The sequence below is a fragment of the Suncus etruscus genome, chromosome 4 (genome assembly GCF_024139225.1).
Source record: "Suncus etruscus isolate mSunEtr1 chromosome 4, mSunEtr1.pri.cur, whole genome shotgun sequence".
NCBI lineage: Eukaryota > Metazoa > Chordata > Mammalia > Eulipotyphla > Soricidae > Suncus > Suncus etruscus.
This window is the reverse complement of record NC_064851.1, coordinates 6,594,230-6,617,907: the sequence shown is the minus strand read 5'-3', so window position 1 is coordinate 6,617,907 and position 23,678 is coordinate 6,594,230. Positions and strand designations below refer to the sequence as shown.

General features: G+C 54.3%; 1 protein-coding gene across 2 annotated transcripts; it reads right to left on the bottom strand.

The window, feature by feature from the left end:
* Window positions 1-8,118: 8,118 nt before the first annotated feature.
* SYNGR1 (synaptogyrin 1) lies at window positions 8,119-21,849 on the bottom strand. Of its 2 annotated transcripts, none has more exons than XM_049771701.1 (4): window positions 21,704-21,849; window positions 14,749-14,986; window positions 14,070-14,215; window positions 8,119-8,545 (listed from the first exon to the last, which is right to left on the bottom strand). In XM_049771701.1, the coding sequence occupies exons 1-4, from the start codon at window positions 21,800-21,802 to the stop codon at window positions 8,330-8,332; spliced, it is 699 nt and encodes a 232-aa protein (XP_049627658.1). In that variant the 5' UTR covers window positions 21,803-21,849; the 3' UTR covers window positions 8,119-8,329. The 2 variants fall into 2 exon arrangements, with proteins under 2 accessions (XP_049627658.1, XP_049627659.1); XM_049771702.1 differs by lacking the exon at window positions 8,119-8,545 and adding an exon at window positions 11,598-11,722.
* Window positions 21,850-23,678: the final 1,829 nt, after the last annotated feature.

The following is a 23,678-nucleotide window of genomic DNA, read 5'->3' as shown; positions in this document are numbered from 1 at the left end:
TGGTCCTGGATCGGCTGCTTGCAAGGCAAACACCGCTGTGCTATCTCTCCGGCCCCGGTTGGTTGTTTTTGTTTTGGGGTCACACCCGGCAGTGCTCAGGGCTCTGCGCTCAGAAGTCGCTCCTGGCAGGCTCAGGGGACCATGTGGGATGCCGGCATTAGAACCACTGTCCTTCTGCATGAAAGGCAAATAATGCCCAACCTCCATGCTGTCTCTCCAGCCCCACTTAAATAAACATTTTTTTTTTTTAGTATATGTGCTGCCGAAGCGAGCACGAACTTAAATAAACTTTAAAAAATTTTAAAAGTACTCAGTACATACGCTTTTTTTTTTCAGATTATTTCCACTTGAATCTTAGCTTATTTGCCTAATGTATTTTCATAATGCAATAACATGCAAATTAGAAGAACAAAACAAAAAACCCACTGCCGACCTGGATTCCATCTCTGGCATCCCTTAGGGTACCCTGAACACCGCGGGCAGTAATTCTTGAGTTGCAGAACCAGGAGGAATCCCTGAGCATCGCTGGGGTGTGGCCAAAAGAATCAATCATAAATGAAAGGGTTCAGAAGCAAATGGTCATCTGGACCATGCCTGGACGCCAGAGGGCGCAGCCACGAGCAAGGCCGGCCCTCAAAGGACTTTTGTGAGGAAAGAAAACATTGACTCATTCTCAGGGTTTGTACTGAGCACTCAGCACTGGTGTCTAGCTGTGCTCGGTACTAGCTTGGTACTAGCAGTGGCACCTGGGGGGAACAACAGGGTAGGACTGGCCAGGCCAGCACCATGGAAGGCCACGATAGAAGTGAATGAAGCTGGCTTGGGACAGGCCTTCCCCAAATGAACTGGACTTTAGTTGTTGTTTTATTCTGTTTTTTTTGGGGGGGGGGCCACACCAGGCAGCACTCAGGGGTTCCTCCTCACTTTGTGCTCAGGAATTCCTCCAGCTGTGCTACCATTCTGCCCCCCAAGGCTTTTCTGTGGGACCAGGGGAAGTTGCAGACTTCTGAGAAAATTTGCGGACACCATCTCATAGGCTGCCAACTGTGCACAGGCAGACTATAAGGGGTCTTTGGAGGGGAACCAGGAAGCCCAGGGAGGGCACTGCTGTACAATTCCAGGCAAGACTTGGTAATGATGGGCTTCAGAGAAGGCTCGGAAGCGGGGTGCAGGCTTCTTGGCCCAGGGGTACCTTGGAGAACAGGATCCAGTGGTTGCACTGCTGGGAGTGTGGCAGCCATGCCCAGGTATACTGATAGGAAGGGCTCCAGGATACTGAAGAACAGGACACCCAAGAACCCAAGTGGTTTAGGGGGCCTCAGTCTACTCTGGCTGTCACCCTTCCACAATTCCGTGGGTCTAGTTTTCTTGGGAGCAGAAGGACCCATGGGCCTAGCAGGCACAGGCAAAACCAAGACTGCTATTTCATTTTGAACTTTTTGGTGGCTTCTGTTTTGGGAGCACACCTGGGGATGTTCAGGGGTTCCTCTTGGCTCTACACTTAGGAATCACTCCACCAGTTCTGGGGGACCCTATGGGAAGCAAGGAATCAGACCCAAGTCAGCTGTGTGCAGAATAAGCGCTCTACCCGCTGTATTACCTCTCTGGCCTCAACTCAACATCACATTTGCAGGATACTGAGTTGGGGTAGGTGGGGGAGACACAGGAAGCCTGTTGTGGGCACATCCCCTTTCTCCCCTGGGGAACTAAGCTGTGACGGATCCCACGTGTCCAGGGCACCTTGGAGGGTCACACTTGAGTTCACAGTCAACCCAAGATGAGCCTGAGCCAGAGGGACACAGTGCTACCTCAGCAGGTCCCAAGGACCTTTTTCAGCCTTATTGTGGGTGGCCAGAGAGAACTGGGAACCATGGTGCCAGGTGCCACCGAGGGCACACACACATGCATGCACACACACTTATATACACAAGGTTCCAAATCAGAGAACTTGCGGGTTGCCTCATATGCGGCTGATCCAGGCTTGATAGCCTGCACCCTACTGAGAACCTCAATCCCCATCTGGAGTGACTCCTGACCACAGAACCAGGAAGAAGAGCTGAGCACAGCCGGGTGTGGCCTCCCAAGAAATAAAACAACAAACAAAACATAAAAAAAAACCAGGGGCCAGAACAATAGACAGCTGGAAGGGCATTTGCCTAGTTCCATCCCCCAATCCCATAAGGTCCCCTGAACCTGCCAGGCATGATTTCTGAGCAAAGAGCCCGGAGTTATAACCGTAGAGCACCTTTGAGTGGTCCCAAAATAATAAAAATCAGAGAAGCAGGTGCCACTGTCCCGGTACCTTTGAATCCCTATTTCCCACCAGAGAACAGATGGGGGGTCAGTTCTGTATTTACAGGGAAACCATCAAAACCTGGCCAGCACCCCAGAAAGAAGCCAACTGAGAGATCCCATCAGCCTTGAGTCTGGCCACACCGTGACAACTGCCCCATTCATTTGCAGATAATGGCTCAGTAACATCAAAAACACTGAAGGGTGAGTTTTGTTTTTTTAATTCTGTTGGGGTTTTTTGTTCTTTTTTTTTAGGGTCATATCCAGTGACCTGCAAGGCAAACACCCTCCCTCAAAAAAAAAAATTATTCTGCATCATTTGGGCCTCATTTTCATGTAGCACAGAGTGTGCTCCAGAGCTGGCCTTTCTGGTTTTCTCTAGGTCATAAGCCTTTGCCCCGTGGTTCTGTGGTCTGTGTGTAAGATCTCGTGATAGTTTAGAGGGAGGAGTCCTTCACCCCCAACTGCTGTCCTTTAGCTTACTGTGAGCCTGGTTCTAGTGGCCCGGGTATTTCCTCATTACTCACCACACACTTAAAAACTACTTGCCAGGAGGCAGAGAAATAGGACAGGGAAGACACTCACCTTGCATGTAGCTGACCCTCTCTTGGTCATTAGTAACACATGGGGCCCCTAAGCACTACCAGGCATGGCCCCTGAGCAGCCTGGCTGAGTCCAACATTCTACGTAAAACACACACACACACACACACACACACACACACACACACACACACACACACACACACACACACACAAACCTAATTTGTTTTCTTTCTTTTCATTGGTTTTGGGGCCACAGTCAGTGAAATGTGTGATGGTCACATGAATGTTAGCTGCCCAGGGACTTAGTGGGAGGGATCCAACAGGATTATTCCCAGGATAACAGCCCAGTCCACATCTGGAAAAGTTACCCCTAGCCTCTGCTGCTTTGACTAGTGTAGATTGGTGTTCCAGTTTAGGGGTTTGTTTTTTTTGAGGGTAGGATTTGTGGGCCACACCCAGCAGCACTCAGGGTTACTCCTGGTTCTGAACTCAGAAATTGCTCCTGGCGAACCTGGTCGGTCCTGGGTCAGCTGCGTGCAAGGCAAATGCCCACCACTGTGTGATTGCTCAGTTTTTTTGGGAGGGCTAAGTAACCTGAAGTATTTAACGCTTACACCTGACTCACTGCTCAGGGATTGCTCTTTTTTTGTTTTGTTTTGGTTTTTTTTTTGGGTCACACCCGGCAGCGCTCAGGGGTTTCTCCTGGCTCTACGCTCAGAAATCGCTCCTGGCAGGCTTGGGGGACCACATGGGATGCCAGGATTGGAACCACCGTCCTGCATGCAAGGCAAACGCCCTACCTTCATGCTATCTTTCCGGACCCTCAGTGCTTGCTCAGGGATTGCTCTTGGCAGTGTTTGGAGAATTATGCATAATGCTGGGAATTGAACCAGGGTCAGCTGCAGGCAAGGCCAGAGCCCACTGGTTTATCTGGTTTGTCTTTTTATTTTGTTCTATTTTCTTTTCAGGCCACACCCAGCTGTGCTCAGGGCTCTGGGGACCACATAGGGTACAAGCAATTGAACCAAGGTTTGCCCTGTGCAAGGCAAGTGCCCTATGGCTGTGCTATCCCTCCAGCCCCCTGGCCCCTTTCTTATTTGATGTATGATGCGGGGATGGAACTCAGGGCCTCAGCACACAGATCCTCTCCCCATTCCTTGTCCTCCACACTTACACTGAATTTGATTTTTCCTTCCCTTGTCAATAAGGTGCCCTCTGTAATGTGGTGCTATCAGAGATATTGACTCATTTTTTGGGGGGGGTAGGGTTGGTTTGGGGGCCACAACCGGCAGCACTCTGTGCTCAGAAATCGCTCCTGGCCGGCTCAGGGGACCATACGGGATGCCAGGATCTAAACCACCACCCGTCCTGGAGTGCAAGGCAAATGCCCTGCTGCTGTGCTATCTCTCTGACCCCAAGATATTAACTCTTTATTGTTGGGTCTTGGTTTTGGGTTTTGGGCCATACTTGGTGCTGCTCAGGGGCAATTTCGGGTCTGGGTAAAATTGGAGCTAGGAGTAACCCTGAGCATCTCAGGGTATGACCCAAAGAGGAGAAGAGAGCGAGGGGAGAGAAGGAGAGGGGAGGGACGAGACTAGGTGATGAAGAATGGCTGGGGGTGGGGCCGGAGAGATAGCATGGAGGTAAGGCGTTTGCCTCTCATGCAAAAGGTCATCAGTTCGAATCCCGGCGTCCCATATGGTCCCCCGTGCTCGCCAAGAGCGACTTCTGAGCATGGAGCCAGGAGTAACTCCTGAGCACTGCCGGGTGAGACCCAAAAACCAAAAAAAAAAAAAAAAAAAAAAACCAAAAAAAAAAAAAAAAAAAACCAAAAAAAAAAAACCAAAAAAAAAAAAAAAAAAAAAAAAAAAAAAAGAATGGCTGGGGGTTCAGGACAGGTAGGGCTGGGTTGGACTCTGGGACACAAAGGTGGGCACTCATTACCCTGCTCCACTCCATTCTTCAACCCTCTCACTGGGACCTCAGCTCTCCAGTTCACTCGCCTTGTACTTGGACCGGAAGCCCCAAGAGCCACAAGCTGGTGCTGGAGCCCAGATAGATGCCCCAGGGGCAGCGAGTAGCCTTCCTCCGCCTGGCACTGGGCAGTGAAAGGGCCAGGTGCTGGGCAGTTGGCTTGGCAGCCAGGTAGGTAGCCACATGCTGGCAGTTTGGCTGCCAGGGGCACGGCCAGGCCTGGATCTGTGCCCAGACTGGCATCAGGAGGAGAAGGTGGCAGTCGTGGAGACGGAAGACACCCCACCAGGCAAGCCTGTGGGCACATATCTGAGCAGATAAAAACCGAGTAGCTGAAGCCGTTTGAAAGATTGTTTCGGGGCCAGTGAGGTTGCGCTAGAGGTAAGGTATCTGCCTTGCAAGCACTAACCACGGAACGGACCGCAGTTTGATCCCCGGCGTCCCATGTGGTCCCCCAGCAGGGCGATTTCTGAGCGCTTAGCCAGGAGTAACCCCTGAGCATCAAACAGGTGTGGCCCAAAAAATTAAAAAAAAAAAAAGATTGTTTCGGGGCTAGAGCGAGCACGGCCCAGAGATCACTCAACTTGAAATCATCAGTTAACAGGGTTTGATCCCCGGCATCACAATAGGACCCCCACAGAGACTTCTGAGCCTAAACCTCCCCCAAACTTATTTTATTTCTTTAAAATAAAGAAAGAGGGCTGAAGAGATCCTGTCAGCTTTCAGGCATTTGCCTTGCCCACGGCTGACTTGGGTTCAATTCCTGGCACCCTATAAGGTCTCCTCAATATCTCTAGAAGTGAGCCAGGAGGAGCACCACTGGTGGGGGGGGGGGGAGTGGCCCAGAAAAACAAACCAAAAATGTCCTGAACAGGGGCTGGAGCGATAGCCCAGCGGGGAGGCATTTGCCTTGCACACGACTGACTGGGTTTGACCCCCAGTTATCCCTAGTGATTTCTTTTTTTTTTTTTTTTTTTTGGTTTTTGGGCCACACCCGTTTGACGCTCAGGGGATACTCCTGGCTAAGCGCTCAGAAATTGCCCCTGGCTTGGGGGAACCATATGGGACGCCGGGGGATCGAACCGAGGTCCGTTCCTTGGCTAGCGCTTACAAGGCAGACACCTTATCTCTAGCGCCACCTTCCCGGCCCCCCTAGTGATTTCTTAGCAAAGCTACTCATCTTGGCTGCCTTGGAGGGGTGGAATAGGTGATGGTGCTGTGTGTGTGTGTGTGTGTGTGTGTGCCTTACATGCAGATGGATGATGGTTTGAAGCCCAGCATCCCATATGATCTCTCGAGCCTGTGTGTGTGTGTGTGTGTGTGTGTGTGTGTGTGTGTGTGTGTGTGTGTGTGTGTGTGTGTGTGTGTGTGTGTGTGTGCCTTACATGCAGATGGATGATGGTTTGAATCCCAGCATCCCATATGATCTCTCGAGCCTGCCAGGAGCGATTTCTGAGCGTAGAACCAAGAGGAACCCCTGAGAGATGTCGGGTGTGACCCCCCCAAAACAAACAAACAAACAAAAGAATGAATGAGACAATCCTGAATGTCCGTCACACGGATTGAACATGCAATAATTTCACGCCAGAGCCGAGGCAGGGTTTGTCGCCACTTTATTACTGTGTCACCAGAAGTCACCACCTTCACTTGGGTGCACCACAAATGGACAGATGTCGCACAAAGGGGGCCACGGGGCCACTGGGTTCCTTCTTGAGAAACTTACCCGGGTGGCAGGGGGCGTCCAGGGTGGGTGCGCAGGATGGGAGCCGACATTCACCACGCACACGCACACACAGAGACAGTCAGGGAGCCTTATATTATACATCTTATATATAGAAAATATATATATTTATACTATACACAGGCAGTAACGCTGCGGTGAGGGCTGGGGTAGGAGGCTGGAGGGCCCGGGCTGGGACACGGGGGTGATTTTTTTTTTTTTTTTTTTTATCAACGCAGCGCAGGGACAGGGCTGGGCCTGTCCTGTGTCCCCAGAGGGCTGTTGTCCCTACAACAATCAAGACGGGGATCAGGGGAGGCACCCTGGGGGGATGGACCAACTGGGAACTCTTGGTTACATTGGGGGAGCCTGGGAGCCCCGCCAGAATCGCTGGAGATCAAGATTGACTGGGAAGGTTGGAGGAGGGAGCAGGTTATCAGGTGGACAGTCACAGCGCAGGGGACAGCTGGGGTGGCAGAGGAAGTGGGGGTGTCACTGCTCCCCAGCCTCTTGGGTTTGACAGGCCCCGCAGCTCGGACCCGAGCAGAGCACAGTTTTCTGAGTCAGCCTCGGGCTCAGTGAGGGGAGAGAGCCCAGACTCTGCAAGGTCAAGGAAGCACTGGGAAAGGCCTGGGAATAGGGTGAGGCAGATCCAACAGGGAGGGAAAACGGGGTGCCCCAGAAATGGGGTCTCATCCTAATTCCATCTGTCTCATGGTTTGGGATGCTAGGAGAAGTGAGCGGACCTGGCACACCACTTCAGTGCCGGAACCAGAACTATGGGGTCCACCCACCCCTTAACTCGTGCAGAGAAACCCCCTCACTTGGCCACCTGTGTCTTCGGAGGGCACTTGAACAGACTAGTTCCTACTCAGGTGTCACCACTTCCTGAGACCTGTGAGCATCCCCCACACTTGTGCCACCGTGTCTGTACCCCAATAGCACTCATGGGGCCCAGATGGACTTGGGGTACAACAGAAGACGAGTCTTCACCCCAGGTATATCTGGGCTATTGGGCCCCACCCCAGTGCCTCCTGACTATTGGCTCGATGGACTCGTGAGTCTGCCCTTCCTGGTTCTCATGAGGTCACAGGGTGCTGGTGACCCCCATATCTGTGGCTCTGCTAGCCCATCTGGGCAGCTCAGGTCAAAGCCCAACTCTGGAGCCTCCACCACATCAGGGAACCCCGAGAATACCCTCATCCACTTGGGCCCATCTTGGGAACACAAAATCTCCAGCACAGATCAAGGGACCTTGTCAGGGGCCATCCCCTCCCCAGCTCTCTGTTCTGGCTCCCTGGAGTCACAGGGACCCTGGGCAGCATGCCTGACCTTGCCTTCCAAAGATGGGGCACCCACTCAGAGGCAGGGCAGGATGGGGGGGGGGAACCACATACAGCGAGAGTGGGACCTGGGGTGGGATGGGGGGTTCCAACTGGGGTGGAGCTGACTGATTCGCAGCAGTCAGAAGATCCCGTGGGCTGAGCCCCCCCCCCCACCAAATTGGCCTCCCAGAATGCTGGACACAGGAACAGAAGTCCAGGAGGAGGCCAGGATAGGATGCAAGGCTGGAACCAGTGACAGCCGGGCAGGAGACCCGTCCCACAGCCTGTCCTTCCTCCACCTAGCAGGGATCTTTAGGGGGCTGTGATGAGAGTCCATCGGGGGACACCCCACGTCCCCCAGCTCACTGGCTCTGGGGCCCCCGGACAGCCCAAACTCCCTGAAGGGACGCACGCACACACAGGGAGAACCCCCCAGGTCCCCTGCACCCACAGAGCAGCCGGCGGTCAGAGGTTCAGTACCCCTGGGACTGGTATCCCTGGGGCTCGGCGTCGAAGGCCGGCTGCTGGTAGCTGCCACCCATGCCAGCGGGGTCAGGCCCGGCGCTGGGTTCCACGTACGGGGTGTAAGGCATGTTGGGGTCCTGGCTGGGGTCCGTGTAGTCCTGGGAGAAGAGGGCCGAGTCGGCGCCGATCTGGTACCGCTTGAAGGCCAGGAAGGCCTGGCCAGCCTGGGTCGGGGCCGGCGGGGGACCGGGTGGAGGAAGGGGTTGTTAGGGGAGAGACAGACAAGAGCACTGGTTAGTGAGGGGCAGTCATAGCATGGCCACAGAGGGACGCAGAGCAACGGGAAGAAATGCAGCAGAGCTGGGGGACAGTTCTCAGAAATCGCCCCCCCCCCCAAGTAGAAGTCACACTCAGTTCCCCAACCTGCAAAGAATCTTAAAATCGCTGGGGACATGTGAAGGGTTCTGCCGGGCAATTCCTCTCTCTAGAGCCACGTGACTACATTCTGGCTTAAGAGGCATGCCAAGTTCTTGGAGGGGGTGCAGAAGGGTGCCGGTTTGGAATGAAGATGTGACAGCTGGCACTTCGGCCACCACTATGGACCCTGAGGAACAAGAGCCAAATGGGGAAGGTGGAAGAGGCCTGGACCTGGAATGACTTGTGGGGACTCTCAGCTGATTCCTCCAGATGGCCTGCCACACTGAAGAGTCCACTTAAAATCCTGATACTTAAAAACGAATGAGCAGGGCCAGAGTGCTAGCACAGCCGTAGGTCATTTGCCTTGCACACAGCCAATCCTGGACAAACTGGGTTCGATCCCCGGCATCCAATAGGGTCCCCCGAGCCTGCTAGGCACCATTTCTGAGTGCAGAGATAGGAGTACCTGAGCACTGCTGAGAGTGGCCCAAAATTAAACAAAACAAAACAAATGAGCAAACAAAATCCTACAATTGCAGATTTCTGACATTTGCCTCTGAAACCTGATTCTGACTGGGACAGGCAGTAGTCAGACAGGCTTGGAGAAAGGCTGGGATCCTTGAGGGAGAAACAAAGATGTCTCTGAGCATAGACCTTCTACTCACAGGAGAGACTTAGCTAACACACATGTGCAGTGTGTGTATGTGTGTGTGTGTGTGTGTGTGTGTGTGTGTGTGTGTGTGTGTGTGTGTTGGAGTCTTTCATAGTTGACCCTAAAAAACACTACAAATTTGGAACACCGGGGCCGGAGAGATAGCATGAAGGTAAGGTATTTGCCTTGCATGCAGAAGGACAGTGATTTGAATCCCGCCATCCCATATGGTCCCCCGAGCCTGCCAGGAGTGATTTCTGAGTGTAGAGCCAGGAGTAACCCCTGAGCGCTGCTGCGTGTGACCCAAAAACCAAACAAAGAAAAAAATCCGGAACACGGGCCCAGAGAGATAGCACAGCGGCGCTTGCCTTGCAAGCAGCCGATCCAGGACCAAAGGTGGTTGGTTCAAATCCTGGTGTCCCATATGGTCCCCCGTGCCTGCCAGGAGCTATTTCTGAGCACACAGCCAGGAGTAACCCCTGAGCACCACAGGGTGTGACCCAAAAACCAAAAAAAAAAAAAAAAAAAAAAAAAATCTGGAACACTATCCAACCCACTCCAACCTGGACTTGACTTTTGTTTTTAGTTTTGTTTTGTTTGGTATTTGTCCACACCCAGCAATGCTCAGGGATTATTACTCCTGGCGATAACTCAGCACAAAACTCAGCTATAGGGGTCGGGAAGATAGTCCCTGTGAAAGGCCTGGCGGGGGGTGGGGAGTGGAACTGGGCCTGGTCCCCAGAATCTCCCCTTACCAAATAAATACACACATGGACCCTCATGGACCCCTAAAAACCTAATGGCTACTCCTTGGTCTCTATGGGGGAGCTATTCCCTCAATTCTCACATCCACATTTGAGACTGGATGCTGTGTCCCCCATAGACTTACACTTATGTCATCTGGGGTCCTGTTCTCTTTTGGGTTCCTCCTGTTTCTGCACTTAGGAATCAATCCTGGCAGGTTCAGGGGAACAAATGGGATGCTGGGGATTGAACCTGGGTTGTCCACATGCAAGGCAAATCCCTCCCTGCTGTGCTATGGCTCTGGTCCTGCTGGAGTCCTGTTTTTGTATTAAGGACCATTCCAGGCTCAGCAGCATATGAAAGTGGGCTTCTTGCCCCCTGGGAACCTTCTCTTGCCCCCCATACAAGAGGGGACACCCATGTGCCAAGGACAAGGACTCAGAACCTTGAAAGGTCCCTGCTGGCGGCAGGTCAGGCCCAGGACTAGAGTGAGGTGGGGGTCAGCCTGAATCCCCATGAGAGGACAAAACAATGTGTGTGGAACATTTTCCTTTCCTAGAAAGTTCCAGAACCCAGTTGATGGCTTCACTGTGGATTCCCATGACTGGGAGTAGAGGCAGGGATGGCCTGCCTGTGAAGCGGCTGTCCAGGGGTCCAGGTAAGGAATGGGGATGTGGGGCACGACCCCATAATATTGGCTTCTCTCTCTGGCCTGGAGGCCTTCCTGGGAGAGGCTAGGGATCAGGGACCCGGCGTTGGGTTTGTGCTGGCTCTTGTCCCCTCAGTCATTCAGGACAACAGCCCACAAAGGGTAGGGTACAGGAGAGGCTGGGAGTTCTGCCCTGTACCCTAGGCCCTACTGATTCCCAGCATGTCCCTTGTCATAGCCGCTCCCCTGAGTGAAAGCAGCCTGCATTTGTTTGCCTCTAGAGATGGGCACCTCCACACTCTCACAACTCCCAGCAGGGCATGGCAGAGGAGCCTGGGATGGGGACCATTCCCTCCTCATCCCTGGACAGAGTAGTGGGCTTTAGGACTCTGCATGAGTTTTTCCTTACAGTGGATTTCTCTGAATTTCACTGAATTTCCTTACAGTGGAAATTCTCGACTGGCCCTTGGCCCCCTGGAGAGAATGAATGGATGAAAGAATGAGCGAATGAGTGAACAAAATAAAAAGGCACTCACATTTATTGAGCGAGTCTGTGCCTAGCCCCATGCCAGCCTCTGCCCCTTGGGCACAGCAGCTGAGAGGCACAGCATGGTACAACCCATGAGGGGTGTCAGCCAGGAGGGCCACTGTCTGGCTAGGACATGATAAGCCACCTGAGAGCTTTGCTTGAGGGGTCCCCCCCACCCCCCGCTCCCCCGACCCGATTCATCCTTAGGCACAAAATAGCTGCTCAATAAATGTTTACTGCACATCACACTCAATGCACCGGAGAGCATTGAGCCTCAGTGGGGAACCCAGCTCCCTAAGCCTGGAAGTCAGGGCAGCCTAGGGCTGTGCCGAGTCGGGGAACAGCGTGTTGTACTCCTCCTGGAAGGTAAGGTTCTTGTATCTGCGCACGGCCAGGGCGGCGGTCAGGCTCTGCCAGGAGAGAGCAGCGGTGAAGCCAGCAGGGAGCAGGCCTCGGTGGGTGGGACGGGCACCTGTCAGTCAGCTCCTTCAGACACGCCCCTTAAGACCCGGCATCCAATCACTCGTCAAGACAGGGTCAGGTGGGTGGGACAAGCACCTGTCAGTCAGCTCCTCCAGACCCACCCCTGAAGGCCTATCATCCAATCATTCATCAAGACAGGGCCAGGTGGGTGGGAAAGACACCTGCCAGCCAGCTCCTTCAGACACGCCCCTTAAGGCCCGGCATCCAATCACTCATCATGAGAGGGCCAGGTGGGTGGGACAGACACCTGTCAGCCAGCTCCTCGAGACCCACCTGCATCCAATCACTCGTCAAGACAGGGTCAGGTGGGTGGGACAGGCACATGTCAGTCAGCTCCTCCAGACCCGCCCCTTAAGACCCGACATCCAATCACTCATCAAGACAGGGTCAGGTGGGTGGAACAAGGACCTGCCAGTCAGCTCCTTTAGACCCGCCTCTTATGGCCCGGCATCCAATCATCTCTCAAAGACCTCTGTAAGCCCTTCCTATCTTCGGGATGCTGCCAAACTCCTCCTCCTAAGACTGGAGAGGCTGGACCATTTCCGGTCTCAGGTCCCCGCCCCCTCACCTGACTTTTCCGGTCTAGGCTCAGGGATTCTCCCAGAGTACCTGGAAGGACCATGGCAGGCCTGTTGGGGCCTGAACCAACTCGAGCTTCCAAAATTGAGAAGGCGGGGACGATGGAGACTTAAGGGCCTGCACCACTGTTTTCTGCAACTATAGCCAGAGAATATTATTAAAATATAAATATGGGGGTCAGAAGGATAGTACAACGGATAGCTTTTGCCTTGCTCCTGGCCCACCTGGGTTTGATCTCCAGCATCCCATATGGATGGGATGCTAAAAACAATAAAAGCAAAGAAAGGAAAAGAAAGGCCTGGAGAGAGCAACAAGGCTGAGTTCAGGCTTTACTTACACAGTCTTTCCAACACCACCTGGAGCAACGTCTTTTATTTTTTTTTATTTTTTTTTATTTTTATTTTATTTTTTTTTTTTTTTTTTGGTTTTTGGGCCACACCCGGTAACGCTCAGGGGTTACTCCTGGCTATGCGCTCAGAAGTCGCTCCTGGCTTGGGGGACCATATGGGACGCCGGGGGATCGAACCGCGGTCCGTCTCCTAGGCTAGCGCAGGTAAGGCAGGCACCTTACCTCCAGCGCCACCGCCCGGCCCCACGTCTTTTATTTTATTCTTTTAGTTTTGGGGTCACATCCAGCAGCGCTCAGGGGTTACTCCTGGCTCTGCACTCAGAAATCGCTCCTGTCTGGTTTGGGGGACTATATGGGGTACTGGGATTTGAAGCACTCTCTGTCCTGGGTTGGCAGCGTTCAAGGCAAACACCCTACCGCTGTGCTATCTCTCCAGCCCCTGGGAGCAACGTCTTGAGCACCGAGCCAGGAGAAGCTTAGGAGCACCACCTAGGAGCAGGCCCAGAAAACAAAACCAAAAAACAGAAGAAAAAAGGAATGTTCCCCCAGGGTCAGGGGGCTGGCTTAAGTGGGAGAGCAGAAAAGAACACGCCTGGCCTGCTCTTGGGCCCAGTCTCCTGCATGACCTGGACAAGGCCCAGTCCAAAGTCCAGATAAGGGGAGAGCCCTAAGGAGAAGGGCCTAGAGCTAAAAACCATGGGAGCAAGACCCTACATGGCCCCCATACCCCATTAAGGCTTACCCGAAGACACACACTGTCTCACTCATCCAAGGCTCGCAGCCCAGGGGAAACTCGCAGCATTGTGCTGGCCTCACAGAAACACATTCCTGCTCAGTGGCCGGGCTGGGTCCACATTGCCCCTCACAAAGCTCCCGCCTTTGTCCTACGTGGGCCCAGCAGAGGCAGCACCTAGGCCTGGCCGAGGCCCCTGGACATCAGGCCTCGGCTTCTTGCCAGCTTCCTAACTTAAGCCTGACCTTCCTGCCAGGGCCTCAGTCAGCTTATCTGAGCAAGGGGCCTCTGTGTGTGTCTGGGGGTGCATGTATGTATATGACATGGGATATATGTATATATGTAGTTGACTGGGGGAATGTGGGTGTGATTGTGTGTACCTGTGCATGACTTGTATGTGTGTGACAACATTGCATGTCCGTGTGACCATGTTGCAGGCCACGTGTGCGTGGCCTCATGTGTGTGACCACATGTCCATGATTATGTGTGATCATAGGGCATGACCCCGTGGGTAATGGCATGTGCTTGACGGTGTGACCACATGCATGATCTCATGTACATGGCCACGTGTATATGACCCTGTGTGGGCAGCCGTGCCCGAGACGCCACTCACCCAGGTGAAGATGGAGAAGAAGGAGAAGGCGATGGCGGCCCGGGCGGCGTCGGTGCCTTCGTTGAGCGGGTTGTCCTCGGGCTTGGACACCTGCCACTGGTTGGCCAGGAAGCAGAAGCCCACGAACCAGAGAAAGGCCCAGAAGGCTGTGGGGGAAGCAGTCAACAGAGGGGTAGTCCGCCAGGGTTCCCAGACAAGGGGAGGACAGGGGCAGATGCAGGCCCGGAGATGTACCCAGGAAGAGAGGGAGAGAGAAGGGGGGGGGAGGGGGAGAGAGAGGCCTCTGCCACACCTGCCTAAATTCCTTCCTGGGCGATCACAAGACACCCCCAGAGGCCTGGGCAGAGCAGATGGAGGCAGCTGTGGGTGTCCAACCTGAACCCCTGCTATGCATCATTGCCCCATTTCCCTGAGGTCAGCAGAGACCCTCTGAGAGCCCTGGGCTGCAGCGTTTGGCAGCGGGGTCAGTGGGTGCCAGGGGTCAGCCGCAGGGAGCAGCTTTGCAGCTTGCTTCAGGGGGTGCAGAGGTAGCCTCATCTCCCAGAGACACTGTTGGAGGAACCGGGGTTCCGGGGAACCCTGCCTGAGTACCACCTGTCTGGGACCCGCAGGACCCTTCACTGCTGGGGTTCTGCAAGCTGTTCGTGGCTCGGGGGGTCTGGGTGGGGGGCCGGCTCACCCGAGACGCCGATGTCCGAGAGCACGGCCTTCTTGCGGTCCTTGACGCTGCTGATCTGCGGGAAGTAGGCGTCGAGCGCCAGGTAGAGCAGGCAGGTGAGGAAGGCCAGCACGCCCACCGTCACGCCGTAGCTGCAGGCGCTGGGGTTGCGGTTGTAGATGCAGAACTCGTCGCCCTCCTGGATGTTGTTGAGGTAACCCTCGTTGACGATGGAGCCGAACACCACGATGGCGAAGATCTGCGGTGGACAGACGGCAGGGTGCTGAGCAAACCCCCCCGGGGCTGGGCCACACTCGCACTTACACCCACTCACAGGCATACATGGCCCATACACATTCACTCTTGCAATCACACACATTTGCACTCATTCAGGGGCCAGGGCGATAACACAGCAGTAGGGTATTTGCCTTGTACGTGGCTGACCCAGGATGGAGCCGAGTTCGATATCCGGCATCCCATATGGTCTCCTGAGCCAGTCAGGAATGATTTCTGAGCACAGAGCCAGAAATAACCCCTGAGCGCCACAGGGTGTGATCCAAACCCTCCTCCCAAAAATTGCACTCACTTATACACACACGTACACTCACACACAATTGCACCCACTCACATTCATTTACATACTAACACACACTCATACAATAACACACAAAGCCCACACTCACATATACACACAAACACCACACACCCTCCCCATACACACACTTGCAGCCACTCCTCTGGGACCCTCATTCCACAGCCTCCGAGAGGTGCAGAGCAGAGAGGGAGGGGCCTGCCGGGGTCACAGAGCAGAGACACCACGGGGCCAGGCAGCACAGTGGGGCAGCTGACCGGGTTGACCAGCACAGACATGGGCTGTCATTGGGTGGATTCTGCCCAGACGTGCCCACTACAAGTCTGCAGGAGTGCCCTGAGCCCCAAAAGTGAATCTCACATTCTTGGAGGGCAGAACCCAAAAGTCTGGGCTGTTGGGTCCATGCCACTGGATGGTGTCTACAAGTGTATTGGGGACTCCTCTGGTGGAGGTAGCAGCTATGGGGGTGTGTGTGGGGGAAGCAGCACTGCAGTGTAGAAATGCTGTACCCCCGAACTGCAGAAGTGTCAAAGCATGCAGCATGCATGTCTCCATTAGAAAGGAAAAGCACACTTCAGATGTGTCTATTAGCTTTCCTGGTGAAGTGCCTAATTTTCCCCAAGAAATATTTCAGCCAGAAGGCCCATCAGTGAAAGTCAATCATAACCCCTGCGTGGATTACTGGCTATATTTCTGACATGGCTGTGACATTACAGTTCTCTTTTACTTTTATTTGACTTTGTCTCCCTTGCAATACTACAGAAATTCGGCCTCAGTTATCCTTGCAGTCTAAAGAAAGTTCAGTACAGAAGAAAGCTGCTAGAAGTTCCCTGCTGGATAAGTATATTTGAAACTCAAAGTCCAGCCAGCTACCTCTCTTTCTGTCAGCCTATTTACTTCCAAAGGCCAAGTCAAAACTTAGCATCTTCAAGACAAAGGTCTTCTCTCCTTGCCTTTGAGCACCACAGCAGAGAATGATTTTGCCTCAGGGACTTTCCCTGTCACTTTGAATACCTGCTTACAAACAGGTTTGGACAGTGTAGAATTAGGCTATTTTACTAGGTATAATTCTGTACCCCTTTCCTAAGTTTTATCTCTTTCTATTACCAGATCATAGAAAGTGGGTCTTAGCCCCTAGCTAGAATACCATTTCCCTCAGGTTAAGGATATTTGTTATTAGGAGAAAACCAGGATTCCTGCTATCCCTTAATTTACATCAGTAATGACACCTACGGCCAGGATCTACTTTGATTTGTAAGAAATTAGCCTTCCTTTTATTCTCTGACTCCTAACAGAAACCTATTCTATTCTAAGGTTACAAACCACCTAAAGCTCTGTGTATTTGTTTTAAAATCAAACCATGTACATTGATAGTTCCTGTACTTTGAAAGAAAGAAATGTTGGCATTCCTTTTATAAGATTCTCTCTTTACCCTTTAATACTCCCTTGCCTGAAGATTAAATTTGTGGTACTCCTGCCAGATGTGTGTTGGCCCCACATACACTGTGTGTGGTATCATTATTTTATATTTCATATTCAACTGCTCGTGTTACCCATTTTCCTGTGTGAAGGACTCCTGTCCCACTAGAATTGCTGAGATGCAAAACGCCTGCAGCACAGAAGGGAACCCTTGATCCAGAAACATCAAGAACAGACTCCATTGCTGGGGACCTCTCATTGGGTCGTAGCAGAAGACCCACGCAGACACCTGAGTTCCAGCCCAGGGCCCCAACACTGATGCCCATGCTCACCCCCTGATCCCCCCAATGGAGCATAATACCCCGGGACAGGTGTCCCACCCTGCAGTGCTAATGGTGGACAGGACATCAACGCACTGCACCGCAGCCCAGGCCCGACCGAGTCCTGCAAAGGACCAAGAGAGACTTTCTGAGACTGGAGCCAGATCACAGCGGGGAAGGCACCTGCCTTGCACATGGCCAAATGGGGTTCCATTCCCAGAACCCCCAAAGATCCCCGCAGGAGTGATCAGTAAGCACAGAACTGGGAGTCAGCCTTGAGCATTGCTGGATGTGGAGGCAACCAAGGAGAAGTTTGGGAACCCCAGATCCCACACGCTGGGGTGCATGTCTGGGCACACATGAGCGCTTGGACCCTAAAAGGGAGCCATGGTGCAGGATCCCTGTCACATCCCTACTTCATCCCACAGTGATGGGGGTGGGATATAGGGTATAGGGACAGAACTCAGCATCCCTGCATGGCGGGGTGGGACCTCTGAGCTTTGACCAGTGAGGCTCCTTCATGTTCACCCCATTTTTGCCAACGTTCCCACTTACTCCTCCCTGGGCCTGAAAGCAGGAATCTTGGGCGGGCTGTGAATAAGCCTCTAACTGCCTCTGCCAGAAGGTCATGGTCTTGGGCAATCTTGATGGGTAGCGAATGGAGAGGTGGGCAGATAGGGAGGAGCAAATGGGGAGAAATGAGGAGGGGAGATGCTGCGGGATGAGGTGAGAAAGAGCAGGGACAGACAGACATGGAGAGTCCAAGTGTGTGCACGAACCCCTGCACACCTGGAGGAGAGGGTCTGGGCTGCAGAGGTGAGGCCTGGCTGGAGGTGGGGTGCTGGGCAAGGGTATCCTCCAATGACAGTGGTGGGGAGGGGGCTGAGAATGTTCTGGAACATTCTGGAAGCGGCCTCAAGCGGGCATAAACAGGCCTTGAGATGCCCCCTGGGTCACAGCACAGTGACAGCTAGACTCAGGGCCCTCTGAGGGAGGGAGGACTTAGGCCCAGGTGTAATGTGTGCCCTGAACTGAGTTATTTGAGGAATCAGCCAGTTGAGGGATTCCTGATGGCCCCCTTGTCCTGAACACTTTCTGACACACCTTCATTCCTCCCCACAGGGGCCTGCGGGACCCATGACCCCACTGTATCTGCTGACCAGGAGTAAGAGTGAAGGCTTTTCAGGGGGAATGGGAACCCCCAGCTGTGTGACAGAGAGAGAAACTGAGGCATGGTGCCAGTGAAGAAAGCTGCAGCCGCCGACCCGCCGCTCCTCCCACTGGCAGCTGCTTCTTCCGCCAGGGGTGCCAACAGCTCCTTCAGCGATGCCATCTGCCCTGCCCGCCCCCTCGCCGCCTACCTCCCCTCCTCAGCCTAGCCTGGGGGCTTCTCCCAGCACAGTCCCTGAACCCCTCTCTGGGCTTGGCGGACCCCAATTCTGGTTCCACATGGGCCAGGAGATTCAGACCACACATCAACCTGATGCCAACACAGCCCAACTCAGCTCTCCGTGCAAGGAACAGCACCTGCCAGCCCCCAGAGACTGTTCCTGGGAACCCCAAACGACAGCTCAAGGGTCTGGAACACACATCACCTTGGCAGGAGAGAGCAGGGGTAAGGTTACCCGGAGAGACTTCCGAGAATGACTGGATGAGACCCAACCCCCCAAAACTCATATTACCTCCCAGCCTAAATAAATCCTTCTCGGGGCTCCCCATGGCCCTCAAGTAAAGTTTCGCTGTGATGCAGGTCCCCAAGATTTTTACTGGTTCCCCTATTTGCCTGCCTCTCACTCCACTGGCCCTCACATGCTCACTTTTGTTTCTTGTTGTTTTGGGGGGTTCTGGCTGTGATCAGAAATCACTCCTGGCAGGCTCAGGGACCCTATGGGATGCTGGGGATCAAACCCAGATCAGCCTCATGGAAGGTAAATGCCCTCCCTGCTGTGCCATCACCTGAGATACCCTCCCCTGGATGCCCTTCCCCACTTCTCCAGCTCCAGGGTCACCCAGAGTCACCTTCTCTAGGCAGCCCTTCACTCTCCTCCTTTGCTCCACCCTCACCCCAACAGCTAATAATCCCAACTGCATTTCTTTCCTGGAGAGGTCCTGCACAGCACTTGTCCCCTGGATGCTGCACTCTCCAAGGGCCGAGGGGACACACAGGTCAGGGCAGGGAGGGACTGGGCTTTGGGAATGGACGGCAGAGCCTCCCAGAGGCTTCCCTTCTCCCCTCTGAACCCCCATGACAGTTGCTGGAAAGGGACCAAGGGGATCTTCCTGGACACAGCTCAGCGTTCTTACAGTCCTCACTGGGGACAATGTTTGGGGGTACGGAGCTGGGCCTGCCCGGGCAGGAAGGTGGGGTGCAGCACCCTGAGGCCTCCCAGCTCAGCTGGGACTATTCAAGCCTGGGCGAAGCTTGTGTCCTCTGGGAGGGGCAGGACAGTCTTCCAGGTCCCTGAGTGACAGATGAAGCCTTTTTGGTTTGGTTTTGGTTTGGGGGCTCACCTGGCTGTGCCCAGGGCCTCTCCTTGCCCCTGTGCTCAGAGATCACTCCTGATGGGGCTCAGGGGATTATATGGGGTGCAAGGAAAGGAACCCAGGTCAGCCTTGAACAGGCAAGCACCCTCCCTAATGCTCAGGCTCTTAAACTTATTTTTTTCTTTATGCCCCAAACTTATTTTTTATTTTTCTTGTTTTTGTTTTTGGGTCACATCCAGCAGCTCAGAGTAACTCAGGGGTAACTCCTGGCTCTTCGCTCAGAAATAGCTCCTGGCAGGCGTGGGCGACCATATGGGATGCCGGGATTCGAACCACTGTCCTTCTGCATGCAAGGCAAATGCCTTACCTCCACTCTATCTCTCCATCCCCCTCAAACTTATATTTTCAAAGGCTCCATTCAGGCCGGGAAGCCAATGAGGGCAGAGCCAACCCTGCAAGGCTGCAGCAAACACAGAAGCAATCCCTCCGCGGTAAACCCACGTTGGAAATTGGGGTCCCCTCGCCCTTGGGCTTAAAGCACACTCAGGGAACTATCCACGCTTCAGGGGATCAGCATCTGGAGGGATCTGAGCTGAGTGGCTGGGGGACCCCAACATGACACTGAACATTTCCAATCCAGAAATTCCAAGATTTCAAATTCTTCCTGCATTGGTGAAGAACTTATAGGTTTCAGTCCCAGAGCCCTGGACCATTCCGAGCCTTGGCATCCGAGGGTGAAGGCAGTAGGGACACCCCCTAGTTGCCCCAGGGGAGAATGCAAAGTCCAGGTTAGCAAGCCCACCTCATCCTTCCAGGCACCTTCTCCAGGAAGTCTGGACTTCCCCGGAGGAGGAGGGAGCCCCTCAACCCGTTTAGGAGGGCTGAGGTCTGACCAGGGCGGCCCTGTCACGCTTAACCTGAATCCACCACCCTTCTCAGTGCCCCTGGCCCAGGTGGGCACCCGCCAGCCCACCTGAGGAGGAAGGTGCCCCCAATCCCTACCTGCCAGGACTTCCTAGGGCGGGTCTCTGAAGAGATGGAGTTAACACAGGAGTCTGACTTCGGGGTCACACTGGATGTGATCCAGACGTGCCAGGCTCTGTGCCAGCCCAGGGGACCCCAAACCTAAAGGGCACCCCCTCTGATCTCTCAGTGAGAAAGGGGCTCAGGGGTGTCTGGATTTCAGACAAAGGAAAGGGGTAGCTGGAGAGAAACAACCAAGCATCCCCTCCACCCTCCAGCAAACCCCCAGATAACCCCAAACCTCAAGAAACACAGAGCCGGAGCACCCCCAAGTCCACAGGGAGCTGGCTAACTCAAGGTTAGCTTCCAGGGGTGTCCCCGATGCACCCCTCCTCAATCAGCCAGCACAGCTGAAGGCAGAACAGTCCAGAAAACGCCCAAGGGGGAACCCTGACCACCTCCCTTCTCCCAGATATATATAGCTGGATATCCATTCTGGGGGTGCCGCTGCCATCCACCTGATACCTTCCCCAGTGTTCTCTCTGCCGCCTTCACCCATCACCCCAGGCAGGGACAGACTGTCCCCACCCCGCAGGCATCCAGGTGTGTGTGTGTGTGTGTGTGTGTGTGTGTGTGTGTGTGTGTGTGTGTGTGTGTATGCGGGTCATGACACAGACTCGCTAGGGGTTCTCCCCCCACCACCCCAAAGGGGAAACTGAGGCCTCTCCAAGGCGGGGCTGTGTAAGGCCTCCCGGGGGCACTTAGCCATTTAACCCTTCTCTCCCCGGGGACTAATCGAGCGAGGCGGCTCCACGCCCAAGGTCACGCGGCCGGGAGCAGGGGTGCGGGGTTGGGGGGCAGTGCGCCAGGGCCTGGCGCATCCTTAGGAACGGGGGTGCCGGGCACAGCAGTTGGGTCCCTTCTGCAGCCCCCGATCGGCCGCAGCCCGCAGGAGGGAGGGAGGCCGGCTGTGTGTGTGTGTGTGTGTGTGTGTGTGTGTGTGTGTGTGTGTGTGTGTGTGTTTTTGGGGGGGAGCCCTTCCCAACGCGCCCACCCTGCAAGAGATGCGAGAGATGCAGAGATGCGGTGGGCGATCTTGGGGTGCGCAGGGAGGCCCGGGCGCCCCGGGGAATGCGGGGTGTCTGTCGGGGTGCCCCCCCCCCGCCTTCCAGCACCCCGATCCCCGGCTTGGCCTTACCCAGGACACGAAGCGGAGCACGGTGTGCGGCTGGCGCAGCAGCGTCTGGGGGTCGAAGGCGCCCCCGGCCTTGCCCGCTCCGTACGCGCCCCCGTCCATGGTGCTCCCGGCCCGGCCCGGCCCAGCGCTCCGCGCGCCCCCGCCCGACACGCGCGTCCGCGACCGGGCGCGTGCACCACCGGGCCGCGGGACGCGCGCCGCAGCAAGCGGGGTCACCTGCCTCGAGGGGCGCGGTGGCGGGTGCGGGGCCCTGGCGCTGGAGGGGAGGTCTGGGAGAGGCGGTGCGTGCTGGTTTCTGGCTCCATTGATTGGCTGATTGCTTTTGGGGGGCTCAGGGGCTCCTCCCGGCTCTGCGCTCTGAAACCTCCCCTGGCAGGTTTTGGGGGGACCCATTAGGGATTGAACCCAGGTTCATGCCGGGTTGGCTGCCTGCAAGGCAAACGACCTCCCGCTGGGATAACGTTCCCGGGGTGCGCTTTTTTATTTTATTGTTTGGTTTTGGGGGTCCCACCCGGCAGCGCTCAGGGGTTCCTGCTGGCTCTATGCTCAGAAATCGCTCCTGGCAGGCTTGGGGGAACCCTATGGGACGCCGGGATTCGAACCACTGACCTGCATGCAAGGCAAGCGTTTACCCTACCTCCATGCTATCTCTCTGGCACCGGCCCCCTTCTTTTTTTTTTTTTTTTTTTTTTTGGTTTTTGGGTCACACCCGGCAGTGCTCAGGGGTTACTCCTGACTGTCTGCTCAGAAATAGCTCCTGGCAGGCACGGGGAACCATATGGGACACCGGGATTCGAACCAACCACCTTAGGTCCTGGATGGGCTGCTTGCAAGGCAAACGCCACTGTGCTATCTCTCCGGGCCCCTTTTTTTTTTTTTTTTTTTTGGAGCCCCCTTCTTTTTTAAAAGCGTTTTGATTGGGGGCCTGGAGCTATATAGCACGGTGGGGAGGGTGTTTGCCTTGCACATGGCCAGACTGGGTTCCAGGCTTGGCATAGCTTAGGATCCCCCAGCCTGCCAGGAGTGGATTCTGAGTGCAGAGCCAAGAGGAACCCCTGAACACCGCTGGGTGTGGCACAACCCCCCAAATAATAATGAAAAATTACATATATATATATACATACATATATATCATATTATTGAAGCCCAAGAGATCCCCGAGTGTGGATGGAGTTAACCCTAGGCACCTCCAGTGTGGCCCAGGAATCAATTCTTCATCATCATCATTATCCTCTTCCTCCTCCGCCTTCTCCTTCTGCTCCTCCTCCTCCTCCTCCTCCTCCTCCTCCTCCTCATCATCATCATCATCATCATCATCATCTATTTGAAAATAAGGATCAGGGCCCGGAGAAATAGCACAGCGGCGTTTGCCTTGCAAGCAGCCGATCCAGGACCAAAAGTGGTTAGTTCGAATCCCGGTGTCCCATATGGTCCTCTGTGCCTGCCAGGAGCTATTTCTGAGCAGACAGCCAGGAGTAACCCCTGAGCACTGCCGGGTGTGGCCCAAAAACCAATAAATAAATAAATAAATACATAAAAAATAAAATAAAAATAAAAATAAGGATCTGGGCCTCGAGGAAACAGGGAGGGTGGAGAGCATTTGTCTTGCACTCATTCTACCCCAGTTTGATTCCTGGTACCCCATATGGTCCCCCAAGCACCTGCAGATGTAAAGCCGGAGTGCAGAGCCAGGAAGTAATTGAGCTAGAAATAACATCTGGACCCCAAACCCAAAAACAAATAAATGGATAAAATGAAACAATAGTATTGAGGCAACATGATTTGCAATCATGTTAGTGCTTTAGGACTTGTCCTTTTTTGTGGGGAGTGTGGGGAACTCACACCAGGTTGTGCTCAGGGCTTTCCCCTGTCTCTGTTTTCAGGGATCCCTCCTGGCGGTGCCTAGGGACTACTTGCAGTATCAGGATTGACTTTAGGCCCTCTGTATGCCAAACAGAAGAGCTGTGTTCCTTGT